Source organism: Ranitomeya variabilis, chromosome 3 (genome assembly GCF_051348905.1).
Source record: "Ranitomeya variabilis isolate aRanVar5 chromosome 3, aRanVar5.hap1, whole genome shotgun sequence".
NCBI classification, from domain to species: Eukaryota; Metazoa; Chordata; class Amphibia; order Anura; family Dendrobatidae; genus Ranitomeya; species Ranitomeya variabilis.
This window is the reverse complement of record NC_135234.1, coordinates 252349553-252375152: the sequence shown is the minus strand read 5'-3', so window position 1 is coordinate 252375152 and position 25600 is coordinate 252349553. Positions and strand designations below refer to the sequence as shown.

The following is a 25600-nucleotide window of genomic DNA, read 5'->3' as shown; positions in this document are numbered from 1 at the left end:
TGTGGTCTCCCTCAGTAACTGGACGAAGTGAGGTCCAGCATGTATAGAGACTACGAATCAATGTCGTGCGTTCTATATGACTAGAGACATTTATACGGCGTACGGACACCCCCCAGGAACTAGTCAAGGAGGACTGGCGGGTGTAGTATCTGAACTGTGAGTTAAAGCCGTATATGAAATATCTAAGTTAAAGCTGCAACTAATGTCACCGGTTGGTGCATATTGTGTTCTATGAAGTTTATAATGAACTGTGCATAACCCGGTTAATGACTGCATAATAAACCGCATGAACTGTTTTTGTGAGAAAAACGTGCCTGTGTGACTGAGTCCCGTTGCTACAGTAAGTGAGTGTCTCCCAACACATGCAGTAAGCGCTATCTCACACCGGCTTCAGTGCGGCACGCGGATCGAGTTTCCCATTCACTTCTATTAATCTCACTACTCAAGTCGAGCACATCCGGCAATCTCGATTCGAGCACCGAGCACTCAAGTATTTCAGTACTCAATCAACACTAATCTTTATGTGCCACTGCTACATTGCAATGTAATGCAGGTGAATAGGGTCATATAGCAATCCTTAACGTAATGTGACCACAACAAGCAAGTCACTAGAAATCCACCTGGGTCTGTCTTTTTGCATCTTACTTGTTGCACGCAATTTATTAGTAATTGTTTTATCTTTTTTTAGCCAGAGTGCCAGTTCATCAAAGCTTTTATGCAAGAAAAAATACTTAAGAAGCTTTGAAAAGTTGCACAATTTTTGCATAACTCAGAGTTTGGTGCTTTTACTCCCATATTACCCAACTGTTCCAAATTGGGTGTAGTTGAAGCTGGACGGATATGCAATGAGGCCATCATGCCATAGCTCTTTTAATTCATGATGAGCTGTGCCATACCTTATGCCAAAAAGCTTACTCCAGCAGTATCTGACTGTGGTTACATTTTTAGCGGGGTGAATGGAGACACTAGTCAGACACCTGTCAGATGCTCCTGATTCATCAAAAGGACTTTCCGCGGCCGAAACACATTAAAAACCCATGTGCATTTTTTTGCTGGGCATTTTCTGTGTCTGTTGAAAGTCTATGGTGAAAATGTACACCACAGATCAGTTAACGCTGAGTAAAGAAAAAAAGTACTGTGTGAATGTGATTTCTATAAATCCTATCCACTTTACGGGAACAGTAAGATGCTGCTATTTTGACGTGCCAAAACCTCAACAAAAGCCCATCGTGGGGACACAGCATAATTGTCTCTGTATTTTCTTTCAGGTACAGAGTGGGTGTCTGTGAACAAAGAGCCCAGTATTTCTACTCATTACAAAATTACAAATTTGACTACAGGTGACAAGATATTTGTTCGGGTCAAAGCCGTTAGTAAGGCTGGAAACAGTGATCCAACAGCTCTGGAGCACGCAGTTCTAATTCGAGAAATAGTAGGTAAGAACATTTGTATCTTAGTTATTTATACATAGAAGCCGCATATTCTTCAATTGCATTTCCATGTTAAGGTGCAAACAGCAAAGTATCCCAGTCCAGAGATACACTTAAAGCCAAGATAAAAAGAAGAGCACAGCACTCCAACTTCAGCCATCATGTTTTATATACCAGGCATGCAACGTTTAACCCTCAACCCTTTGCTGGACAAAGACCATTGAGGTTGAAACATTGCATTGTGTGGTGAATAAAACACAGATGAAGTTGGAGTGCTGTAGACTTTTTTTTTCTTGAAATCTGGAAAACCTATTCGCTATGGGGTTTGCACAATCCACTATATAATTGCAATCAAAGTGATTCTATCCCCATTGCAAACTAAGTTTCTTAGCAAATTCACCAACTTTCTGGTGTTGATGGTGTTGTTTGCCATAAACCAAACAAACAAGAACTTAAATAGCTCAATAAAACAACCAATAAAAACAAGAGTATGGTGGTTTCTCTAAGCATAACTGGTTTCTCTAAATTCAGGAAAATTCTTTTACTGATACTGAAGTTTCAACTCCTTCGTGGCCAGTGTCTTTATTACTTAGTAGAGCACACTTAAGTTGTGATGACTTGCTGCAAACACGATGAGTATCCCATACACAGCTTCTTGGCAGGGTTCCTAAGGAATCTTAGCACATTCATTGTAGGCAATGGCATCCAGTTCACTTATGGTTTTGGGTTTGTATGTTGCAAACTTCTTCAAATCCTGCCAGAGATTTTCCATGGAGTTCAAGTCAAGCAACTGTGGCGCCCACGCCAGACTCTTACAGGACTTGTTCTGAAACCAGGCAATGGTGGACTTTGAGATATACTTGGGATCATTGTTCTTTTGGGCTGCCCAATAACTCCCAAGCTTCAGCTTCTTTCTAGTGCTAGAAAATGCAAAACAGCGTCATTTGTCATGTTTTTGCAGTAGGCAGGGTGTTCTTTTCAGTGCATGCTTCAATCTTACTTCTCTAGATAATAGCGCTGATTCATAGACCCAAAAAGGTAGTTGTGTTTCATCATTCCATAAAACAGAATCACAAAGTATCATTGGCTTTGACCTGTCACCAGGTCAAAAGTGGATAGTTTTTGTTTTTATTTTATTCTGGCTGCTAACGTTTTTGGGTCTTTTTTTGTGCAAATTTGTATGCTCTTTACAAGGTGCATAGCTCTCAGGTTAATAATTCACAGCAGCCTAAAGCATGCCCCCAGTTAATCATGTGCACAACGTCCCCTTTGTAGAGATCATAAAAGTTAGTACTAAGTACAAAGACTCATATCTCTTGAACCCTATTGGGAATTGTTAAAAAACATACAGTGGGTACGGAAAGCATTCATACCCCTTTAAATTTTTCACCCTTTGTTTCATTGCAGCAATTTGGGAAATTAAAAAAGTTAATTTTTTTCCTATTAATGTACACTCTGCACCCCATCTTGACTGAAAAAAAGCAGAAATGTCGTAATTTTTTCAAATTTATTACAAAAGAAAAACTGAAATATCACATGGTCATAAGTAGTGTTGAGCGATACCGTCCGATACTTGAAAGTATCGGTATCGGAAAGTATCGGCCGATACCGGCAAAGTATCGGATCTAATCCGATACCGATACCCGATACCAATACAAGTCAATGGGACTCAAGTATCGGACGGTATCCCTGATGGTTCCCAGGGTCTGAAGGAGAGGAAACTCTCCTTCAGGCCCTGGGATCCATATTAATGTGTAAAATAAAGAATTAAAATAAAAAATATTGCTATACTCACCTCTCCGACGCAGCCTGGACCTCACCAAGGGAACCGGCAGCGTTGTTTGCTTAAAATGCGCGCTTTTACTTCCTTCCGTGACGTCACGGCTTGTGATTGGTCGCGTGCCGCCCATGTGGCCGCGACGCGACCAATCACAGCAAGCCATGACGTAATTTTCAGGTCCTCAATGCCTAATTCTAGGCATTCATGATTTTAAAATTACGTTCCGGCTTGTGATTGGTCGCGTCGCGGTCACATGGGCGACTCGACCAATCACAAGCCGTGACGTCACGGGAGGCAGGAGACGCGCGCATTTTTAAAATTACGTCACGGCTTGTGATTGGTTGCGTGCCGCCCATGTGACCGCGACGCGACCAATCACAGCAAGCCGTGACGTAATTTCAGGTCCTGAATGCAGAAATAGGCATCAGGACCTGAAATTACATCACGGCTTGCTGTGATTGGTCGCGTCGCGGTCACATGGGCGGCACGCAACCAATCACAAGCCGTGACGTAATTTTAAAAATGCGCGCGTCTCCTGCCTCCCGTGACGTCACGGCTTGTGATTGGTCGCGTCGCCCATGTGACCGTGACGCGACCAATCACAAGCCGGAAAGTAATTTTAAAATCATGAATGCCTAGAATTAGGCATTGAGGACCTGAAAATTACGTCACGGCTTGCTGTGATTGGTCGCGTCGCGGCCACATGGGCGGCACGCGACCAATCACAAGCCGTGACGTCACGGAAGGAAGTAAAAGCGCGCATTTTAAGCCAACAACGCTGCCGGTTCCCTCGGTGAGGTCCAGGCTGCGTCGGAGAGGTGAGTATAGCAATATTTTTTATTTTAATTCTTTATTTTACACATTAATGTTGTTTCGATACCGATACCCGATACCACAAAAGTATCGGATCTCGGTATCGGAATTCCGATACCCGCAAGTATCGGCCGATACCCGATACTTGCGGTATCGGAATGCTCAACACTAGTCATAAGTATTCAGACCTTTTGCTCAGTATTGAGTAGAAGCACCCTTTTGAGCTAGTACAGCCATGAATCTTATTGGGAATGATGGAACAAGTTTTTCACACCTGGATTTGGGGATCCCCTGCCATTCTTCCTTGCAGATCCTCTCCAGTTCCATCAGGTTGGATGGTGAATGTTGGTGGATATTTTCAGGTCTCTCCAGAGATGCTCAATTGGGTTTAGGTCAGGGCTCTGGCTGGGCCATTCAAGAATGGTCACAGAATTGTTCTGAAGCCACTCCTTTGTTATTTTAGCTGTGTGCTTAGGGTCATTGTCTTGTTGGAAGGTGAACCTTCGGCCAAGTCTGAGGCCCAGAGCACTCTGGAAGAGGTTTTCATCCAGGATGTGTCTGTACTTGGCCGCATTCATGTTTCCTTCAATGACAACCAGTCATCCTGTCCCTGCAGCTGAACAACACCCCCATAGCATGATGCTGCAACCACCATGTTTCACTGTTGGGATTGTATTGGGCAGGTGATGAGCAGTGCCTGGATTTCTCCACACATACCGCTTAGAATTATCATCAAAAAGGTCTATCTTCATCTCATCAGACCAGAGAATCTTATTTGTCATAGTCTGGGAGTCTTTCACATGTTTTTTAGCAAACTCTATGCCGGCTTTCATATGTCTTGCACTGAGGAGAGGCTTACGTCTGGCCACTCTGCCATGAAGGCCCAACTGGTTGAGGGGTGCATTGATAGTTGACTTTGTGGAACTTTTCTCCCATCTCCTTACTGCATCTCTGGAACTTAGCCACAGTGATGTTGGGGTTCTTCCTTACCTCTCTCACCAAGGCTCTTCTCCCACGATTGCTCAGTTTGGCTGGTCGTCCAGGTCAACGAAAACTTATGGTATCCCAAACTTCTTCCATTTAAGGATTATGGAGGCCACTGTGCTCTTAGGAACCTTGAGTACTGTAGAAATTCTGTTGTAGTCTTGGCCAGATGTGTGCCTTGCCACAATTCTGTTTCTGAGCTCCTTGGCCAGTTCCTTTGACCTCATGATTCTCATTTGATCTGACATGCACTGTGAGGTCTTATATAGACAGGTGTGTGCCTTTCCAAATCAAATCCCATCAGTTTAATTAAATGCAGCTGGATTCCAATGAAGGAGTAGAACCATCTCAAGGAGCATCACAAGGAAATGGACAGCATGTGACTTAAATATGAGTGTCTGAGAAAAGGGTCTGAATACGACCATGTGATATTTCAGTTTTTCTTTTTTATTAAATTTGCAAAAAAATCTACATTTCAGTTTTTTTCAGTCAAGATGGGGTGCAGAGTTTACATTAATATGAAAAAATGAACTTTTTTGAACTTACCAAATGGCTGCAATGAAACAAAGAGTGAAAAAAACCCATAAGTGACCCCATTTTACCAATTAAACCTATCAATGAATTCATCCAGGGGTGCAGTGATGATATTGACACCATAGGTGTGTCACAAACGTATACAATTGCGCAGTGAAGAAAAAATAATTAACATTTTTACTACCAAGATTGTGTGCTAGCCCCAAGTTTTACAATTTCACACTGGGAAATGGGTAAAAATGGTACCAGAATTTGTCCTACAATTTCTGCTGAATGTAGAAAAACCCCATATGTGGCTGTACAGTACTACTTAGCCATACGGAGTGACTCGGGAGGGACGGAGCACTATTTGCCTCCTGGAGCGAAGATTGTCCTAGACTTGTTTGTGGATTCCATATAAAGAGCTCCTATGTGCTAGAAAAGCAAAGCAGAATCCCCCCTCAAGTGACCCCATTTTGGAAATTATAACTTTTATTGTCCCGCAAATGATGTCACAGCTGGCTGGGCGTGAGTGTTTGGGGTGGAGCCTTGTGTATAAAAGGCCCCCAGCGGTGCACACGGGTGCGCTAGTATCACTTATGTGTGGTGTTTGTGATAGGATACGCTACCACTCTGTTTGCTCGTGTCACTCTTTGCACTGAGAGTTCTTGGCAGGTAGGGTTAGGACTGGGTAGCTACCTCTTAGCTTAGCATCCTTTTCATACATGTTTGTGGTTAGCACAGTTGAGTTACAGAGCAAGTCCAACCCTCAGTCTACACTTTTCAGGGAAAGCGTCAGGTCTTTGCACCTAGCGTCACATGATCTCTTCCTCTAGCTCAGCATCTGCTTCAAACTTGTGTGCGATTGACACAGTTTAGTTGCAGAGCAAGCACAATCCACGTGCTTCCATCCCTGTGACGTTTAACAGGGTATAGTTCTCAGCAGTCTGAGTGCAGTACCTCTCAGTGAAGTAACTGAGCTTGGTACTTTGCGTTTTGTTCATACTGTGTGGAGTTAACGCAGTCGGATTAAGGTTAACGCTCGCAGCTTCGTTAGGGTACTGTCACACATTGAAATTTCGATCGCTACGACGGTACGATTCGTGACGTTCTAGCGATATCGTTACGATATCGCTGTGTCTGACACGCTACTGCGATCAGACACCCTGCTGAGAATCGTACGTCGTAGCAGATTGTTTGGAACTTTCTTTCGTCGCTTGATCACCCGCTGTCATCGCTGGATCGTTGTGTGTGACAGCGATCCAGCGATGTGTTCGCTGGTAACCAGGGTAAACATCGGGTAACTAAGCGCAGGGCCGCGCTTAGTAACCCGATGTTTACTGTGGTTACCAGCGTAAACGTAAAAAAAACAAACAGTACATACTCACATGCCGGTGTCTGTCCCTCGGCGAAAGCTTCTCTGCACTGTGTAAGCACCAGAGCCGGAAAGCGAGCACAGCGGTGACGTCACCGCTGTGCTTTCCGGCCGCTGTGCTTACACAGTGCAGAGAAGCACAGCGCCGAGGGACAGACACCGGCATGTGAGTATGTACTGTTTGTTTTTTTTACGTTTACGCTGGTAACCAGGGTAAACATCGGGTTACTAAGCGCGGCCCTGCGCTTAGCAACCCGATGTTTACCCTGGTTACCCGGGGACTTCGGCATCGCTCCAGCGCCGTGATTGCAACGTGTGACAGCAGTCTACGACGCTGGAGCGATAATAGTACGACGCTGCGACGTCACGAATCGTGCCGTCGTAGCGATCGAAATTTCAATGTGTGACAGTACCCTTACGCCATTGTTCACACTAGCAGCAGTTATACATCTCTGCACGGTGGAATCTGAGCTGTGACTGCACTTCAATTTATATTTTTTAGTGCAATCCGCCAACCCTAACACACGCACCTGTAAATTATGCAGGCTCTCATCACTACAGAAATGCCAAACGTGGGTGCTAAATGTTGTTTAGGCACACTGGGGCTCTCAATGGAGGGGGCATTTGGATTTGGGAGGGGATAATTTGCTGAATTTCTTTTGGGGAGCGAGAAGCCATTTCACTTTTCCAAAGCCTTTGTGCTACCAGTAACGTGGAAGCCCTTACATTTTTGTTAACAGATGACGGACCTGAGTAGGGACTTTTTTTGTGGATTGAGTTGAAGCTTTTATTGGGAACATTTTAATAATATCAGGGATCACATTTTTTCTGGCACTCTACGCTGAGCACTTACTTTGGGGTTTAAATCTAAATCTCCGAGTGACATGACAGATAAAACCCTCGAGGGATCCATTCACTATAATGAGGCAGCAGATTTACTCTGGACTCCGTATGGCCTCTGTTCAGCGGTGTCCTTTTCAGAAGTGCTCAAAACTGTGCAATCCTAAAAAGACGGACGCTCCCGGATCACAGGTCCTATGGCCTCCACAGTGACTCTTATCTGCCTGATTATAGAGAAATTTCCGCTGGTGGTTTTGTCTAAATCACGTATTTCAGAGATTTACATGGAAACCCCGGTGTAAGCGCTCAGCGGAGAGCACAGGATAAATGTACTCCAAGACTTACTGCAATCTTTGGGAGGTAGAATGAAAAAATCAACAGTAGGTGAAGAATGGGTTTTATTTATTTTTTACACCATTCTTCGTGCAGTATAAGTGATTAGGCAACTTTATTCTTCGGATCGGTGCAATTACAGCGATACCAGATTTATATCGGGTTTTTATGTTTGGCTGCTCTCACACTAAAAGACGCTTTTTGATTGTGAAAACTAGTCTTTGCATCACCATATTTTGAGAGCTATAATTTTTTCTTATTTTGGCGGACAGAGTCATGTGAGGGCTTTTTTTTGCGGGATTAGCTGACGTTTCTATTGGTACCATTTTCGGGAACATGACATTTTTTGATCGCTTTCTATTCTGATTTTTGGGAGACAGAATGAACAAAAAGCAGCAATTCAGGAATTGCTTTTTTTTTTTTTTAAATACTGTTCCCCTAGTAGTAAAATTGGTAAGACAGCCTTATTGTTCTGGTCAGTGCGATTACAGTGATACCTCATTTATATTTTTTTTTTATGTTTTGGCGCTTTTACACAATAAAAACTATTTTATAGAAAAAATAATTATTTTTGCATCGCTTTATTCTGAGAACTATAACTTTTTTAATTTTCTGCTGATGAGCTGTATGGCAGCTTGTTTTTTTGAGGGACATGATGACGTTTTCAATGGTACCATTTCTGCTTACATCCGTCTTTTTTTCCACGTTTTATTGCACTTTTTGTTCGGCAGTATGATGATAAAGTATTGTTTTTTGCCTCATTTTTTTTTACGGTATGCAGGAGTTAACTAGTGGAACAGTTTTATAGAGCGGGTCGTTACGGACGCGGCAATACCAAATATGTGTTCTTTTATTTATTTTTTTTATTTACATAAATAAATGTATTTATTGAAAAAATACCGTATTTTCTGGTGTATAAGACGACTGGGCGTATAAGACCACCCCAACTTTTCCATATAAAATATAGAGTTTGGGATATACTCGCCGTATAAGACGGGGGTCATCTTATACGCCAGGTGTCGTCTAATAAAGCGTGTGCGGTCCGGATGGTTCCCAGGGTCTGGAGGAGAGGAGACTCTCCTTCAGGCCCTGGGATCCATATTCATGTAAAAAAAAAGAATAAATATATAAAATATGGGTATACTTACCCTCCGACGGCTCCCAGCGGTGCAAGCAGCGGCCTCCGGTCCCAAGGATGCATTGCGCGAAGGGCCGGAGATGACGTCCTGGTCACGTGACCGCAACGTCATCTCCGTCCTTCGCGCAATGCATCCTTGGGAACGGAGGCCACCTTTTGCACCGCTGAGAGTCGGGGGCCGTCGAAGGGTAAGCATACCCATATTTTTCTTAATTCTTTTTTTTTTAGATGAATATCGATCCCAGGGCCTGAAGGAGAGTCTCCTCTCCTCCAGACCCTGGGAACCATCCAGGACCGCTCCCTGCACACGCCGTACCCGATGTATAAGACGACCCCCGACTTTTGAGACATTTTTCAGGGGTTAAAAAGTCATCTTATACGCCGGAAAATACGGTATATTTTTTTCTTTATTGAGGGATTTAAAAAAAAATATTTTTACAATTTGTAATTTTTTTAAAAATCTTTTTAAAATCTTCCCAGTATGGGACATCACTAGCACAAAAGTTTACATACCCCGGCAGAATTTTTGCTTTCTTGGCCTTTTTTCAGAGAATATAAATGGTAATACCAAAAGTTTTTCTCCACTCATGATTAGTGGTTGAGTGAAACCATTTTTTGTCAAACTACAGTTTTTTCTCTTTTTAAATCATAATGACAACCCAAAACATCCAAATGACCATGAACAAAAGTTCACATACCCCATTTCTTAATACCGTGTATTGCCTCCTCTAACATCAATGACAGCTTGAAGTATTTTGTGGTAGTTGTGGATGAGGTTCTTTATTTTCTCAGATTATAAATCTTCCCACTCTTCTTGTAGATATACTGCTCTTTGCGGGAATGCACCTCCCGCCGAGAAGTATATGCATGGTGCATATCGGGAAGGGGTTAATGGGTGCAGAAATGGTGCAGAAAATTTGCAACATCAAAAACTTGCTGAACGCTCAGTGTGGGAACATAGCATAAAGCCATGTGCACATGTGAGGGAGGGACAGGGTGATAGTAGTGGCTGAGGTAAAAGTCTCTTGCACACACTGACCTCCCATCACATACAAATCACAGGTCTCTGTTCCATTACCTGTCACACTCTCCAGCACCCTCTCAGGAATTTCTGCACTGCAGTGCACATACTCCTCAGACGATGAAGAAGAAACAGAGTCACAATCCATTTCAACGCTTGAACTATTAACTTTACTGCTTCTGGTACACAGTGCATACATATTCTTTCCATCATCAGCATCAGGGTGAACATTAGGCAATTTCTCCTTTGTCCCTGTCTTTCCTTCTCTGTCACTAAGCACACTTCCAGGACGGACAGAGTTCTCCGGTTTCTCAACTTCATCTCTGCTCATGCCTGCTTCAGTAGGGGAACTTGTAAGCCGTTTCGCCCCGGTCTCGAGTACATACACGCACGAAACAAGCTGCCACATTCTGAGTGACCTGACCATACTGCTTAGTCTTCTTCTGGCAACTGCAGACCCACTTACTCTGCACTGTCAGCACTTCTCCTGGTGTTACTCCCTGATGAGGCCCTGACCCAGAACACTGTGTGACTGGGCTCTTCTCTTCAATGTTACGGAGCCAACTGCCCTGTCAGGGCGCTCCCGCCCAACTGGTTCAAATTCCAGATGTTTCCCAGGTTAATGGTCATTAGCTCCTCCCATTTAACAATTTACAAGCTGAGTATCACTCCACCCCCATCTAGTGGGCCAACTAGGGTACTACGCTCTCCCTATATGTATTAGAAACCATACATTGCAATACTTCAAAGCATACAGAAAATCATACAATGGACATAAATAAACATTAAATATACATAAAATATTTCATGACTTTAGTCAACCCCCTTACGCACACACTGAGTATTTGGTGAGTTTTTTACATCAATATTTGTAAGCCAAAACCATGAGTCAAACAGTCAGAAGAAAAGTATAACAGAAACACATGCACCACTGCTGCATTTTTCACCCACTCCTTATTTTGGCTTGGCAATAGTTATGTAAAAAACTCTCCAAATACTCAGCGTGTGCACGTGCCTTAGGCTATGTGCACACAAAGAACTTTTGGTGCTTTTTTGGTTTTGTGTATTTCTTCTGCATTACGGCTCCAACAAAGTGGATGGGATTTATAGAAATCTCATGCACACTGTGCTTTTTAACGCAGCGTAAAATCACTCTTGGTGTATGTTTCAACTCCGCATCAAGTCAATATCTCTTGCCAGTACACCAAGTTTTCTGTTCGGAATTTCCCCTTAGGACTCATTCCCACTTGCGATGCATTCGGACGAGTGAAATCATGTAAAAAAAATCGGATTGCACTTGTCCCAATGTTTCTTAATGAGGCAGCTCACTTCTGTGATTAGTTTCTCATGCCGATTTGGCATGCGAAAACAATCGCAGCATGCTACAATTGCACCGGAGAATCGGATCGCACGCACTCATAGAAGTCTATGGGTGCGTGAGAAACATCGCAATGCACTCGGATATCACCCGAGTACAGTGTGATTCCGGCCGACGCCGGTAACAGAGGAGATGGAGTAATTCATTTCTCCCATCTCCTCCCCAGCTATGCTCCGATTCTCGCAGCAGAGCTGGAGCTGAGAGTCATTAGCATATCGCATATGATGCTCTCACACGGGATGTGATTTGCTAGTGGGACCCCGGTCTTAGACTTGCATTAGTGAGGAAATTCCACAGGTAAAAAACGCACATGTGCTTTTACTGCATTTCCACATCGGAAATGCATGTATTGCACACCTAAGTATGTCAATAAAGTTGTCAAAGCCAAACAGCAGGAATTATCAAAAACAAAGCAGCTATTTTTAAAGCATGACACACTAAGAGACAAAAAGTGCAGTATCAAAACACATTAAAAGTGCATGTTAAAAAAATGCACACAAAACCGTAATGAAAAAATGGAAATAACCTAATTTAAAGAAGAAGTGGTGCTGAAATTCTACAGTAACAAAAACTCACCAAAAGCTCATCATTGAAATGTAGCCATAGGCAGACTGACTGCCATATAAATCATGTGAGGATCTCATCACAATCCTCAGGCGATGTCAGCGCTGTACAGGGGCCCCGCGATGAACTGACAGTGGGGGTAATCCCTGTGTATATCCCTACGCCGCTGCCAGGAGAGAGGTCACTTAAGTTCATTTTCTCGCCAGCAACGCTGTGTGAGAGAATTCCCATGCAGCATTGCCATAAAGCGAGAGAATGAACTAAGGTAACCTCTTTAGCGATGCACTGCAGGAGCCATTATCTCCTGTCAGTGCATCGTGGGAGGCCTATAGAGCAGTAGGGGAGATCATCGTGGGACACTCGTTATTAATTGGACTACGTCAGGCAGGGAGTATACAGTTGGTTTAATATTTTTTATTTTTGCAGGTGATCGATGGCTTCGGGGAATTAGGCGTGGTTTTAAGTATGGTGAAATTAAAAATGTTAAAATACTTTTTTCTGGCTCTGTCTTTTTTTAACTCTTTCACCAATATAGGATTAGTAATGGATAGGTGTCTTATTGACGCCTCTCCATTACTAACCAGGCATGAGGTCACCTTACAATAAAAAGGTAACATTAACCCCTTACCCCATATGCCACTGCTACAGGGCAGTGGGAAGAGAGAGGCTAAGTGGAAAATACCTTTAATAGTTTGACAGTTACTTAGTCCATTTTGACCTTAATGACCAAACCACGTTTTTAAAACCTGACATGTCACTGGTAATAATGGTATGCTTCAACATATCCCAGTGATTCTGAGATTTTGTTTTTTTTTTCGTGACACTTTGTATTTTGAGTTTTTGCTGGGGATTTTTATGAAAATATCTGATATTTTCTGAAAATGTAGAAAAATGTTTAGTTTTCAAACTTTGAGTGCTTGTACCCTTTAATCAGATAGTCACCACACAAAAAAAAGTTAATAAACAATATTTCCCTAAATGTCTAATTTATGTATGTTAGAATCATTTTTCTAATTTCCTCTTATTTTATTAGAATCTTAGAAAGGTTAAAATGTAGCAACAAACGTTCACTTTTTTTCAAGGAAATGTACAAGTTCTGTTTTTTTATGGACCTATTCAGTTTTGAAGTGACTCTTATGGTATGGGCTCCTGGTGTACCTGCTGAATTTTGACATAGGAAGCTGCCGGCAGTATTTTTCTTGAATTATCTTCTTTGACGTCTTTCTGGATGTTTTTTTTTTCTTTTTTTAGCTGTATGTGTAAAGAAGTGAGTAGCTTCCAAAGGGAAGCCACAAGAAGGATAGTCAGATTACTTCTTTTAGCTATATGACTGATTTCAAGGCGTGACATTTAAAAGAAGCTGAAAAAAATGGAACATATACTTAGCAAATCATTTTGATATTGCAGTGCATACAGTGTGGTAATTCTTTTTAGCATTTCTAAGCGCTTTTTCAAGTTCCTGAGCAGACCCACTTGAAAAGGACAATATGTGCATATACAGTACCTTAAAGGGAACCTGTCACCCCCAAAATCGAAGGTGAGCTAAGCCCAAAAGAGATTAGATTATACTCACCCAGGGGCGGTCCCGGTCCGGTCCGATGGGTGTCGCGGTCCGGTCCAACGCCTCCTATCTTCATCAGATGACGTCCTCTTCTTGTCTTCACACTGCGGCTCCGGCGCAGGCGTACTAGAGGGCAGGGCAAAGTACTGCAGTGCGCAGGCGCCGGGCCTCTCTGACTTTTCCCGACGCCTGCGCACTGCAGTACTTTGCTCTGCCCTCAACAGGGCAGACAAAGTACGCCTGCGCTGGAACCGCAGCATGAAGACAAGAAGAGGAAGTCATCGTAAGAAGATGGGAGGCCCCGGACCGTACCGCAACGCCCATCGGACCGGGACTGCCCCTGGGTGATTACATTATATTACAGAATGCTGTAGATAAGCCCCTGATGCCGGTGGGCTTAGCTCACCTTCGATTTTGGGGGTGACAGGTTCCCTTTAAGGGGACTATATACTGAAAAAGTTCCAAAAGTGATACGATTTTAAAAATATACCCATCAAATTATTGAAAACTGTTTTCAGGTAATTTGTTAGTTTCTGTTAACGCCCTCGCGGGGCTAACACAATATAGGAGTAATGGGAGAAAGTGGACCCCATAATTTGTTACGCAATTTCTCCTAAATTTGGCAATATTACATAAGTGATCAAGAACACATTTGGAATGTGAGCACATGGCAGGGCTTGTAAGGGAAGAAGCGCTATTTGATTTTTGAAGTACAAATAAATTGCAGAAGTCATGTTGTCTTTACAATGTCCATGAGGTGCCAAAACAGAAGAAATCGCCAACACGTGACCCCCATTTTGGAAAATAAACCTCTTAAGTTATTCATCTTGGAACGTGATGAGAATTTTGAACCCATATGTGCTTCACAGAATTTTATAGCACTGGGTTTCGAAAACTAAAATTAATATTTTTTTCACACTATTGCTTTAGCCCCACATTTATTTTTGCTAAAGGTAATAGAAGAAAATTGATGACACAATCTATCATGCAATTTCTTATGAAAGTAGCTATACCCTATATGTGCTTGAACACTACTAATGAGGCACACAAAAGGGCTTAGAAGGCAAGGAGCGCCATTTGGATTTTTGCACGCAAATTTTGTTTGGATAGATTTTGATGGCCAATAGCAGACCCTGAGGTGCCAAAGTAGCAACATTTCCTCATAAATTATCCCATTTTTAAAACTACAATGCTTAAGTAAGTTATCTAGGAGGTATGGTGATTTTCAACCTATAAATGCCTCATAGACTTTTATACCGTGTATCTGGTCACAGGAGAATCAACACATCAGGTTCGGAGCCTTCAACTGGCCATGGCTACCAAGAAAACCCATCCACAGGAAAGTTAATATGCACTCAGAAGAGAAGCAGTGATTTACAGTGAGATTTAATCAGCTAACAGCAGCATTAAGTGCTCATTACTGCCTTTAGAAATAGTTGCAGGGTGTGTAACACAGCCTGCATCTGCGTTGTGTGGATCAGGATCAATTCCGAATTATGGTGCGAGAAGGGGTTGAGGGCAGAGGTGACCAGAGACAGAAGAGGATCCCTGAGCAAAATCAGTTTGTGGATCCCTTGCATTCTAATATTGTGTCCCTGACAGAATCTGCTTTTTGCTTTGGAGTTGGAGATGAGCCCTCTTACCTCTTGCACCTTTTTGCGGACGCACAGGTCACACAGGCCGCACCAATGGTCTATCCGCTCCGAGTGAGGGGTTTTCTTCCAGCTCTCATTGCCATTGTTCATCTCAATAGGCTGTTGAATGTTGCTACTGCATTATTCCTAGCTTTAGCCAGTATTTCTTCCTCAAGTTTATATAATAACCCCTTCAGATCAAGGCCATAGTTTAATTACTTTTGTGGGTGGAGAACCTTTTATTTTGTTAAATAAACATATGTGATGACTGATGATAGAAGGTCAGATGTGGATACTGATTCAGATTTATTTTTTTATTTATAGTGTTGGTGGCAGCTTATGAATAGTCCCGTTAGACACAGCTTGGGCTTGCTGTTATCAGTTGAATGCAACTCTCAAAATTCTCCCCTGCAATCACTGATCGTATCACGATCAGGAGGGAATGATGAGAGCTATCTTCTGCACCTGGCGCCGGGGAACAGTGCGAACAGTACCGCTGCTTTCCAGGCGATGGTATGTGTGGAACTCCAAAAGTATTACACACACAAACACTGATATGTCTGGTACTGGTTTTTCCGGTACCGGAAATATCAGAATGCGTGAAAGACCCCTTAATCTCACTGGAGAGCTGTGTGTGATTATACCTGACACATCAGCAGGTTCCTTTCACCTTCTGCTTCCATCTCATTGGCAGCCAGTGTGGCAATATTGTTGCAATACAGCAGTGCGCAGAGAGTTTAAAAAAATGTGTTTGCAAGAAGACAAAGTTCAGTTCTACTGTTCTGTGTTAATTAAATGTCTCCCATTGGTAATGTCTCCTTTTAAATAAAATAAGCTCTGGATGCAGATTCTCATGCAGATCAGTTTCTGGTTCACAGTTCTTAAAACCTCAGCGGATATCCCTAGAATAAAACGTCAGATTGCAGATCTCAAGGTATCATTTTATTCAGCTCCCTATGAGCTACAGAGGGGGAAATAAGTATTTGATCCCTTGCTGATTTTGTAAGTTTGCCCACTGACAAAGACATGAACAGTCTATAATTTTAAGGGTAGGTTAATTTTAACATTGAGAGATAGACTATCAAAAATAAAATCCAGAAAATCACATTTTATACTGTAAATTATGAAGTTATTTGCATTTTGCAGTGAGAAATAAGCATTTGATCCTTCTGGCAAACAAGACTTAATACTTGGAGGCAAAACCCTTGTTGGCAAACACAGCAGTCAGACGTTTTTTGTAGTCGATGATGAGGTTTGCGTACAGGAGGAAGTTTAGTCCACTGCTCTTTGCACATCATCTAAATTGGATTGCATACAGAACATCCATGTGGCATCCGAATTTTGCAGATGCATTTCTATTAATATAGTAAACTGTACTTTATCATGGACAATTTTTAATTTAGATGTATTAAAACATTTCATATACTGACGTCAAATGGATGTCACACGGCCATTAAAAATCAGATGCAGAGATCGCACACGGATGAAAATCATATGAATATTGTTTGAGTTTTCTGGATGAAACTTAGATGATTTTTCATATTCTCAACTCTAGCCAGCCTTACATTGACACTTGGCCTATTAGACTTGGCTTATGATATGGCCAACAAGCCACCACACTTGAAGCCATTACTTGAAGTAGGCGCCGGGAAAGGTCAGAGAGGCCCGGGGCCTGCGCACTGCAGTACTTTACTCTGCCCTCAACAGGGCAAATCAGTATGACTGCGCAGGACCCACAACAGAAGCAAGGAGGATGGCGACATCGTATGAAGATGGGACGCACCGGACCCGGACCTGCGACGCCCATCGGATCGGACCGCATCGGTACTGCCCATAGGTGAGTATAATCTAACTTGTTTTTCTTACCTTTCAGGATACATCGGGGGCTTATCTAAAGCATTACAGAATGCTGTAGATAAGTCCCTGATGGCGCTGGCCGCAGTTTATAGGGCCAAAATGAGGTGACAGATTCCCTTTAACAAAAAGAAGGGTACTCATTTTTCTGAGTAATATATTCTTGCTGCATTGTGCCTTTCAATGTTCGTGAAGTTCATTAGTTTTTCTACTGAGGTTATACCAGTTTATTATTATAAAATACAACAGTTGTGCTAGGATTTCTCTTACATCTGTTTAGACATCTCACATTTTATGCCAAACCACCTGTGCAACCATTTAACTGCTGGTGATACATGTCCAGTTTCTAAAAGGACAGTTGGTCTATAAACGGGTCGAGGCACATCTGTTATTGTATATGGTGGTCTTGCTTACCGTGACTGATCCTAAAATTAGACACCATCCCTTCGGAGTTTGTCTATTCATGTGTTTGAAAAAAATGCTAACAAAAATCTGAAAACTTAACATAAACCTACATTCACTTGTGGATTTTAAACAAAAAATTAAGCTGAGCTGTGAACAAATGTAACTCACACTGTGTAGGAATTTTCCATATAGAAATAGACGTGTCGTGCACATTTTGAAACCTTTGGTGACATCGGCAGTACAGTTACAATGGATGTACGCACTTAGTGTATTGGTAGGTTAACACAAGCATATTTTTGGATCAAGTACTGTCCATGAATAAATTGACAGCACACGGACCAATGTTATTCAGTGGGGCAGTTCAGATGAGTGATTTTTTCACTGTCCAAACCTCACTCAGTCAAGTCCATGTATGGTCAAAATAAATCAGATGCTGTACAGAGCCACAGTATAGCATCCATTTTTTATGGATACCTGAGTGTTATGACATGTTCGCACTTTCAGTATTTGGTCAGTATTTTACATCAGTATTTGTAAGCCAAAACCAGAAGTGGGTGATAAATGCAGAAGTGGTGACATATTTGTATTAGGCCTGCGTCACACTAGAAAGAAATACGGACGAGGGAGAGACGCAAAAACAATGCATTGCACACGGATCAATGTTTCTCTATGGGGCAGCTTCCATCAGCCGTATGTTTCTCAGCTGTATTTTACGGGCTGAGAAAATCGCAGCATGCTGCGATTGTCAGCGTATTCCTCAAAAAATACGCCAATGAAAGTCTATGGGGGCGAGAGAAATACGGATTACACACGGACCACACGTCTGCCTGGTGAGAAGTACGCACCGGTGTCCTATAGAAAAGCCGGCAATTCAGTGCGGTGTACAGTAAAATCACACTGACAGGTTAGAATAGAATAGATAAAATAAATGTCTACACATAGAATAGGTATATACAGTCATATGAAAAACTTTGGGCACCCCTATTAATCTTAAGCTTAATGTTTTATAAAAATGGTTTATTTTGCAACAGCTATTTCAGTTTCATATATCTAATAACTGTTGGACACAGTAATGTTTCTGCCTTGAAATGAGGTTTATTGTACTAACAGAAAATGTGCAATCTGCATTCAAACAAAATTTGACAGGTGCATAAGTATGGGCACCCTTATCATTTTCTTGCTTTAAATACTCCTACCTACTTTTTACTGACTTACTAAAGCACTTTTTTTGGTTTTGTAACCTCATTGAGCTGTGAACTTCATAGCCCGGTGTATGCAATCATGAGAAAAGCTACTTAAAGTGGCCACTTGCAAGTTGTTCTCCTGTTTGAATCTCCTCTGAAGAGTGGCATCATGGGCTCCTCAAAACAACTGTTAAATGATCTGAAAACAAAGATTATTCAACATAGTTGTTCAGGGGAAGGATACAAAAAGCTGTCTAAGAGATTTAACCTGTTAATTTCCACTGTGAGGAACATAGTAAGGAAATGGAAGAATGCAGGTACAGTTCTTGTTAAGGCCAGAAGTGGCAGGCCAAGAAAAACATCAGAAAGGCAGAGAAGAAGAATGGTAAGATCAGTCAAGGACAATCCTCAGACCACCTCCAAAGAGCTGCAGCATCAACTTGCTGCAGATGGTTTCACTGTGCAACGGACCGCGTTATGCCGCAGGTAACTCACTCCGTTATTGCCGCTATTAACCCTGTGTGACCAAGTTTTTACTATTGATGCTGCCTATGCGGTGTCAATAGTAAAGACATCTAATGTTAAAAATAATAAAAAAGTAAAAAATCATTATGTACTCACCTTCTGCCGCCTTACCCGCTCCTCGCGATGTTCCGGTACCAAGGATGGTATGCTAGAAGGACCTTCCATGACGTCACGGTCATGTGACTGCGACGTCATCGCAGGCCCTGCGTGCCTGCGTGAGAAGGACCTGCCGTGACGTCACGGTCATGTGACCGTGACGTCATTGCAGGCCCTGTGCGCCTGCGCGAGAAGGACCTGCCGTGACGTCACGGTCATGTGACCGCGACATCATCACACCCTGGGACCGGAAGCTGCCGTCTGCACCGAGCACAGGCAACAGAACTACAAGGGGCCCCTCGGAAGGTGAGTATATGTTTATTTTTTAACCTGTGACATACATGGCTGGGCAATATACTACGTAGCTGGGCAATATACTACGTGGCTCTGTGCTGTATACTACGTGGCTGGGCAATATACTACGTGGCTCTGTGCTGTATACTATGTAACTGGGCAATATACTACGTGGCTCTGTGCTGTATACTACGTGGCTGGGTAATATACTACATGGCCCTGTTCTGTATACTACGTCGCTGGGCAATATACTACGTCACTGGCCAATATACTGCGTGGCTGGGCAATATACTACGTGGCTCTGTGCTGTATACTATGTCGCTGTGCAATATACTACATTGCTCTGTGCTGTATACTATGTAACTGGGCAATATACTACGTGGCTGGGCAATATACTACGTCACTGGGCAATATACTACGTAACTGGACAATATACTACGTGGGCTGTGCTATATACTACGTGGGCTGTGCAATATACTACGTGGCTGGGCAATATACTACGTCACTGGGCAATATACTACATAACTGGGCAATATACTACGTGGGCTGTGCAATATACTACGTGGACATGCATATTCTAGAATACCCGATGCGTTAGGGCCACCATCTAGTATATATATATATATATATATATATATATATATATATATATATATATATATATATATATATATATATATATATAGACTGTATACATGTTTTCACGAATATTTGAGCCCATGGATCCATTATGTGTCCATTCTGCAAGCCGGCGAGAAAATCTCGCCGTATGGATGCCATACGGATAGCACACGGATACTTTTTGGAGAAAAAATTGCATCCTCGCATTAAATACGGATCACTGTTCAGGAACTTTTCTGCATATCTTGGCCGTAAAAAACAGACCGTATTTTTATACGTTAGGTCTGACCTCGGCCTTATACTTTTCCTCTGATTGTTCCACTCCTGGTTTTAGTTTACAAACCCTGATGTAAAAAGTGACCAAATACTCAACGTGTGAACATGGCCTGAATGAAACTCTATGGGTCATTATTCTGTCCAAGAAAAACACGGACAGCACTAGGACGTTGAATGTAGCATTAAAGAAAGAGACCTCAGAGGTGATCTCATTTAGGACTCATGCACATGACCGTTTAAATCAGACGAGTTCTATATGTCAAAACCACCCATGTTACTCTATGAGGTTATACACATGTTCAATCTCTTTTCCTTGGACTGAGTGATCCTAGCAAAAAAATCCCAGCATGCATGCTTTACCTCAGAGAGTCAGATGGCACTTACCCATTGGTTTTCACGGACTGACATAATGGAGAAAGTGGGGAAAATTGGATCCTGCTCTGATCATAGTCTGATTAGCATAATCACAATGTTTGTCTCGGATGGAGAGAACACAGTCATGTGACCATAACCACAGATCACTGGCTTAGCAAAACAGCCAGTGTGGTGTCAAATAAGCAGAAGAAGGAGGCATTGGAAAGGGAATAGAGCCAGAGAGGCACATGCTCAAGAAGTGCTTCAACTAACCCAAAGCACATCTGAGTCTCTGCCCCCATGGCCGTCCTCCCCTCCTGTCACCACCTTCTCCTGATTGACTGACAGATCCTAACCCTAATCCTGTGATTTTTTTTCCTCTGATCACTTGGTCCAAGGAAAACAAATTGGATATGTGCATGTCCTCATATAATAAAATGGGTTGTTTTGATGGATAGAACTCGTCCAATTGAAACAGTTGTGTACACGAGCCCTAAATGAGATCAGACATGTGCACAGCCCCATAGAATAACACGGGGGCAATTGCCATCCATCAAAATGATAGATAGCTCTAGTCCAATCTTTACGGTCATCTGCGCGAGCCCTAAGACTGGTGTTTTGTGGCATTTAAGAATAACATGAGCTGAATTAATTAAGATGCACACGCCACTTAATGAATTGTCCTCATGGTATCAGTCACATGTGCCTCACCAGAAATGTTATTCTAGTCATAAACTTGGGTAATATTTCTGACAAAATAAATGTCGCCAGTATTGATGATTTTGACATCCCGCCCCTGCTTCTCATCAATGCTGCCCATTTTAGCATAGAAATGCCAAAATTTGCAACATTTTTGCATAATTTGCATGTTTTTGGTCCATCTGTTAAAGTCTGTGGTAATGTGCTGGTGCAATTGGCACACATTGGAAAAATCAGCGGACCCTATCCTGGTCCATATATGAAACAGAGTAGAGCAAGCAATAAAAGGCAGCTCCTGCACCCTTTCTTGCTTCTGTTCCAGAAAAAAACTATTTCCAATTTGTTATGTAAATGAGGGGCAGCGGGCCTACCAACATCTAAAGCTCCCTGACTGACAGGTCTGACCTGCCTCACCCATCCAAAAACTCACGCAACGTCATTCTCCACGCCGGTTGTCTTCTCTCAGGCAGCGAAGCATGCGCTGATACATTCATGATCTCACTGCATAATCTGAATTTACTTGTACCTGCCCTTACACAAATGCTGGGAATGAGATTTTGGAAGCAGGTCACTCCAACAAAGGGGGCCTGTCAGTCAGAGAGCTCCAGACAAGTTAGATAAAGGATCACTTTGGAATAGAAACATGGATTACAAAAAAGGAGGTATGGATTTATTCTGCAATACTATCACCTAGCAGATGTTTGTGGATTATGTTATGAATCCCTGCTGACAGATTCCCTTTCAGCTGAGGAAAGGGCAACTTGCTTTATTTCTTCATGAAATAAGGGCTGTACTCTGCAAGGTTCTAGTTAGTGATTTGTTTTCAAACTCACACCCTGGAAACCTGCTATCCAACTGCTAAGCAAACCCTCACTTTAGACATAGAGGTGAAGATTTACTAAAACTGTACAAGACAGATTACTAGAGCACTTTAGCTTTAGGTTGGACGCAGCGTACTTGTGCAGTGTCCAGCTGTTACAGCATAGGGGATAGGATTTCCAGAAATCCCATGTCCACTATGCATGCACAGACGCCCGCAGATCACCCTCGGAGACGGACATGCGGCACATCTTTCCAGACCGCAACATGTCAATTTCTCTTGCGGAGATACGAGTCTTTGCAAGAGAAATTTCACCCATAGAATGTATTGGACGCCGTGAATCCGCACGTTTCAGTAATCACATGCGGTTTCACCTGCGTTCAACAGCCAGCAGCAGACATGCGCTGCGTCCAAGGCGCTGCCAGTTCCAGATAGTGAGCACTCAGCCTAGTGGTTTATCCATATGACCAAAGTCAACACCACAAACACAAAAAGTGAACATACTGTAATGCACAGCAATGTTATAATGACATTTCTGTGCACATGGTCAGACTTTTGTTACTTCTTTTATCCACTTCATGGTTCAGAAGCAATTAAGAGAAGTAGCATGTTCAGTCTTCAGGTTCTGCTAGGAAGCCGCTTGCTAGTTATAGTTAAAACAAAAGGATAAAAGAGCCACCACAAAAACAATGGCTTCTTAAAGATGCAAAGACTGAATAAGCAGGCTTAAGGCTCACTAAGGAAAAAGAGAGACAAAAAAACGCAGCTGATAAAAACACATGTAAAAAAAAAGCACTCTAAAATGCAATTAAAAAAATCAATTAACCTACGGTAATTCGAAAAAAGGACCAACGATGCCGAAGTCCCCGGGTAACCAGGGTAAACATCGGGTTACTAAGCACAGGGCCGCGCTTAGTAACCCGATGTTTACCCTGGTTACCATTGTAAATGTAAAAAAAAAAAACCACATACTCACATTCCAGTGCCTGTCACGTCCCCGGGCGTCTGCTTCCCTGCACTCCTCCTGCATCCTGTGTAAGCGCGGCCGTAAAGCAGAGCGGTGACGTCACCGCTGTGCTCTGATGTACGGCCGGCCGGCGCTGACACAGGATGCAGGAGGAGTGCAGGGAAGCGGACGCCCGGGGACGTGACAGGCACCGGAATGTAAGTATGTAGTGTTTTTTTTTTTTTTACATTTACAATGGTAACCAGGGTAAACATCGGGTTACTAAGCGCGGCCCTGCGCTTAGTAACCCGATGTTTACCCTGGTTACCAGTGAAGACATCTCTGCATCGGCGTCACACAGGCCGATGCAGCGATGTCAGCGGGTGATCCAGCGACTAAATAAAGTTTCAAACGATCTGCTACGACGTACGATTCTCAGCGGGGTCCCTGATCGCTGCTGCGTGTCAGACACAGCGAGATCGTAACTATATCGCTGAAACGTCACGGATCGTGCCGTCGTAGCGACCAAAGTGCCACTGTGAGACGGTACCCTAACTGTGGGAACCTAGCCTAAGAATCTCATCCAAGAGGATTGGGCAGATTATGCAAATGACTCTCTGATCAAACTCTAATCATATTATGCACCCATAAATTTGAATGGGTGAGTGCCATCTGAATTGCACCACAAATCGCTGCATGCTGCAAATGTTTTTGTCATGCTGAATCGGTGTGAGAAAAAAAAATGCTGATCAGCATTGCCCCATAGAATAACATTGTTCCAGGTGCTATCCGATAAAACATCAGATAACACTCATCTGATATATACGCAGACCATATACACTGGGATCACCTTAAATAATGAAATACTTTATTCGGTACAACAGACAGCGGAAAAGAAAAACATTTAAAAGTCATGAAATGACATGAGTACTATACAAGTTTGCCCATAGTAGAGTTGCAACCCTCAGGTGACGTAACTGTGCATCAATGCATAGGCCACACCAAGAAGGCACCAAAACACCATAAATAGCTTATTAAATGCTGACGATTTTCAGCAATTAAGATGATCTCATGTATAAAAGATTATGTGGTTTAATTGACATTTGAGGGATAACAGACTCCCTTTAAATATATCTGTTCTCCGCAGCACATCATCCTGGGTAAACGTGCTGCCAAGAACAATGCTCTCCAATGTGCATAGTGCGATCAAGTTAGTGATTATTCTGTGAAAATGAGTGGTCACAACTAGAGATGAGCGAGTATATATTCTACTTGAATATCAAAATCCCGCAAAGACAGGTCTGCTCTGGATACAATATGAAAATGATAATAGCCAATTATAGTCAACCAAAATAGGGAGTCAAGATGCCCACCCCACCCTATGCGCGTTTTGAACAATGTGCTTTTCACAGGGAGTGGGTATCAGGTTAAAGGATGCTCACTCACTTTAAATACACAAAGTCCAGCAGGAATATAGTAATGTAAAGATGTATAAAAAGTATATCCAAAATGTATTTGCAGAAATTATCTGTGCAAGGTCACTACGTAGGCTGATCAACTGACAGCTCACATGATGAGAAGATCAAGCACGTCATTAATGACACTGCATGACACTTCTAGAGAACAACCAGAGGCATCACATTAACTCAATGATAATACCTTGAGATGCTCACAGAGCATACATAAGAAAAGGCTGCTTTATCAAATCCAACCCGCGGAGGGCACCATATTCAAGAAAAAATAGAATAGAAACCTGGAAAAGAGAGCAAATATACAAAGTCGTGAAATTTGAGCAAGAAGAAAACCAAGAACCAAGCTGTGTAACTACATACAGAAAGTAACAAAAAAGAAAGAAAAGTGCAGAATATGAAAAGTATCAAAAAACTAAAAAGTAGGACTTACAAGAAAATAGATAAAGGTGAAAAGTGCAAAATGTAAATCAATGAAGTTAGGACAGGAGTGAGAAATAAGACAAAGTGAGGTGCATATATGGACAAATGCCAGAAGTGAATGTGCAAAAATAAGGTGATCAAAAATGCAGAATTGAAGAAAAAAAGTGAGATAATGTTTATGTACTTACGCGTTTATACATATGATTCAAGTAGACTAAATGTATAATAATAAAGGTGACAGAAGACCTGCAAATGCTGTCCCAGACAACA

The 25600-nt window shown here is 42.4% G+C and overlaps 1 protein-coding gene across 1 annotated transcript in view; it reads left to right on the top strand.

Moving 5' to 3' along the window:
• Positions 1 to 25600, top strand: part of IGFN1 (immunoglobulin like and fibronectin type III domain containing 1) — a 262834-nt gene that overhangs the window by 128067 nt on the left and 109167 nt on the right. Inside the window, exon 3 of the mRNA XM_077295387.1 lies at positions 1269 to 1436. Coding sequence (XP_077151502.1) covers positions 1269 to 1436 — 168 coding nt within the window. The remainder of the gene's footprint in view (positions 1 to 1268; positions 1437 to 25600) is intronic.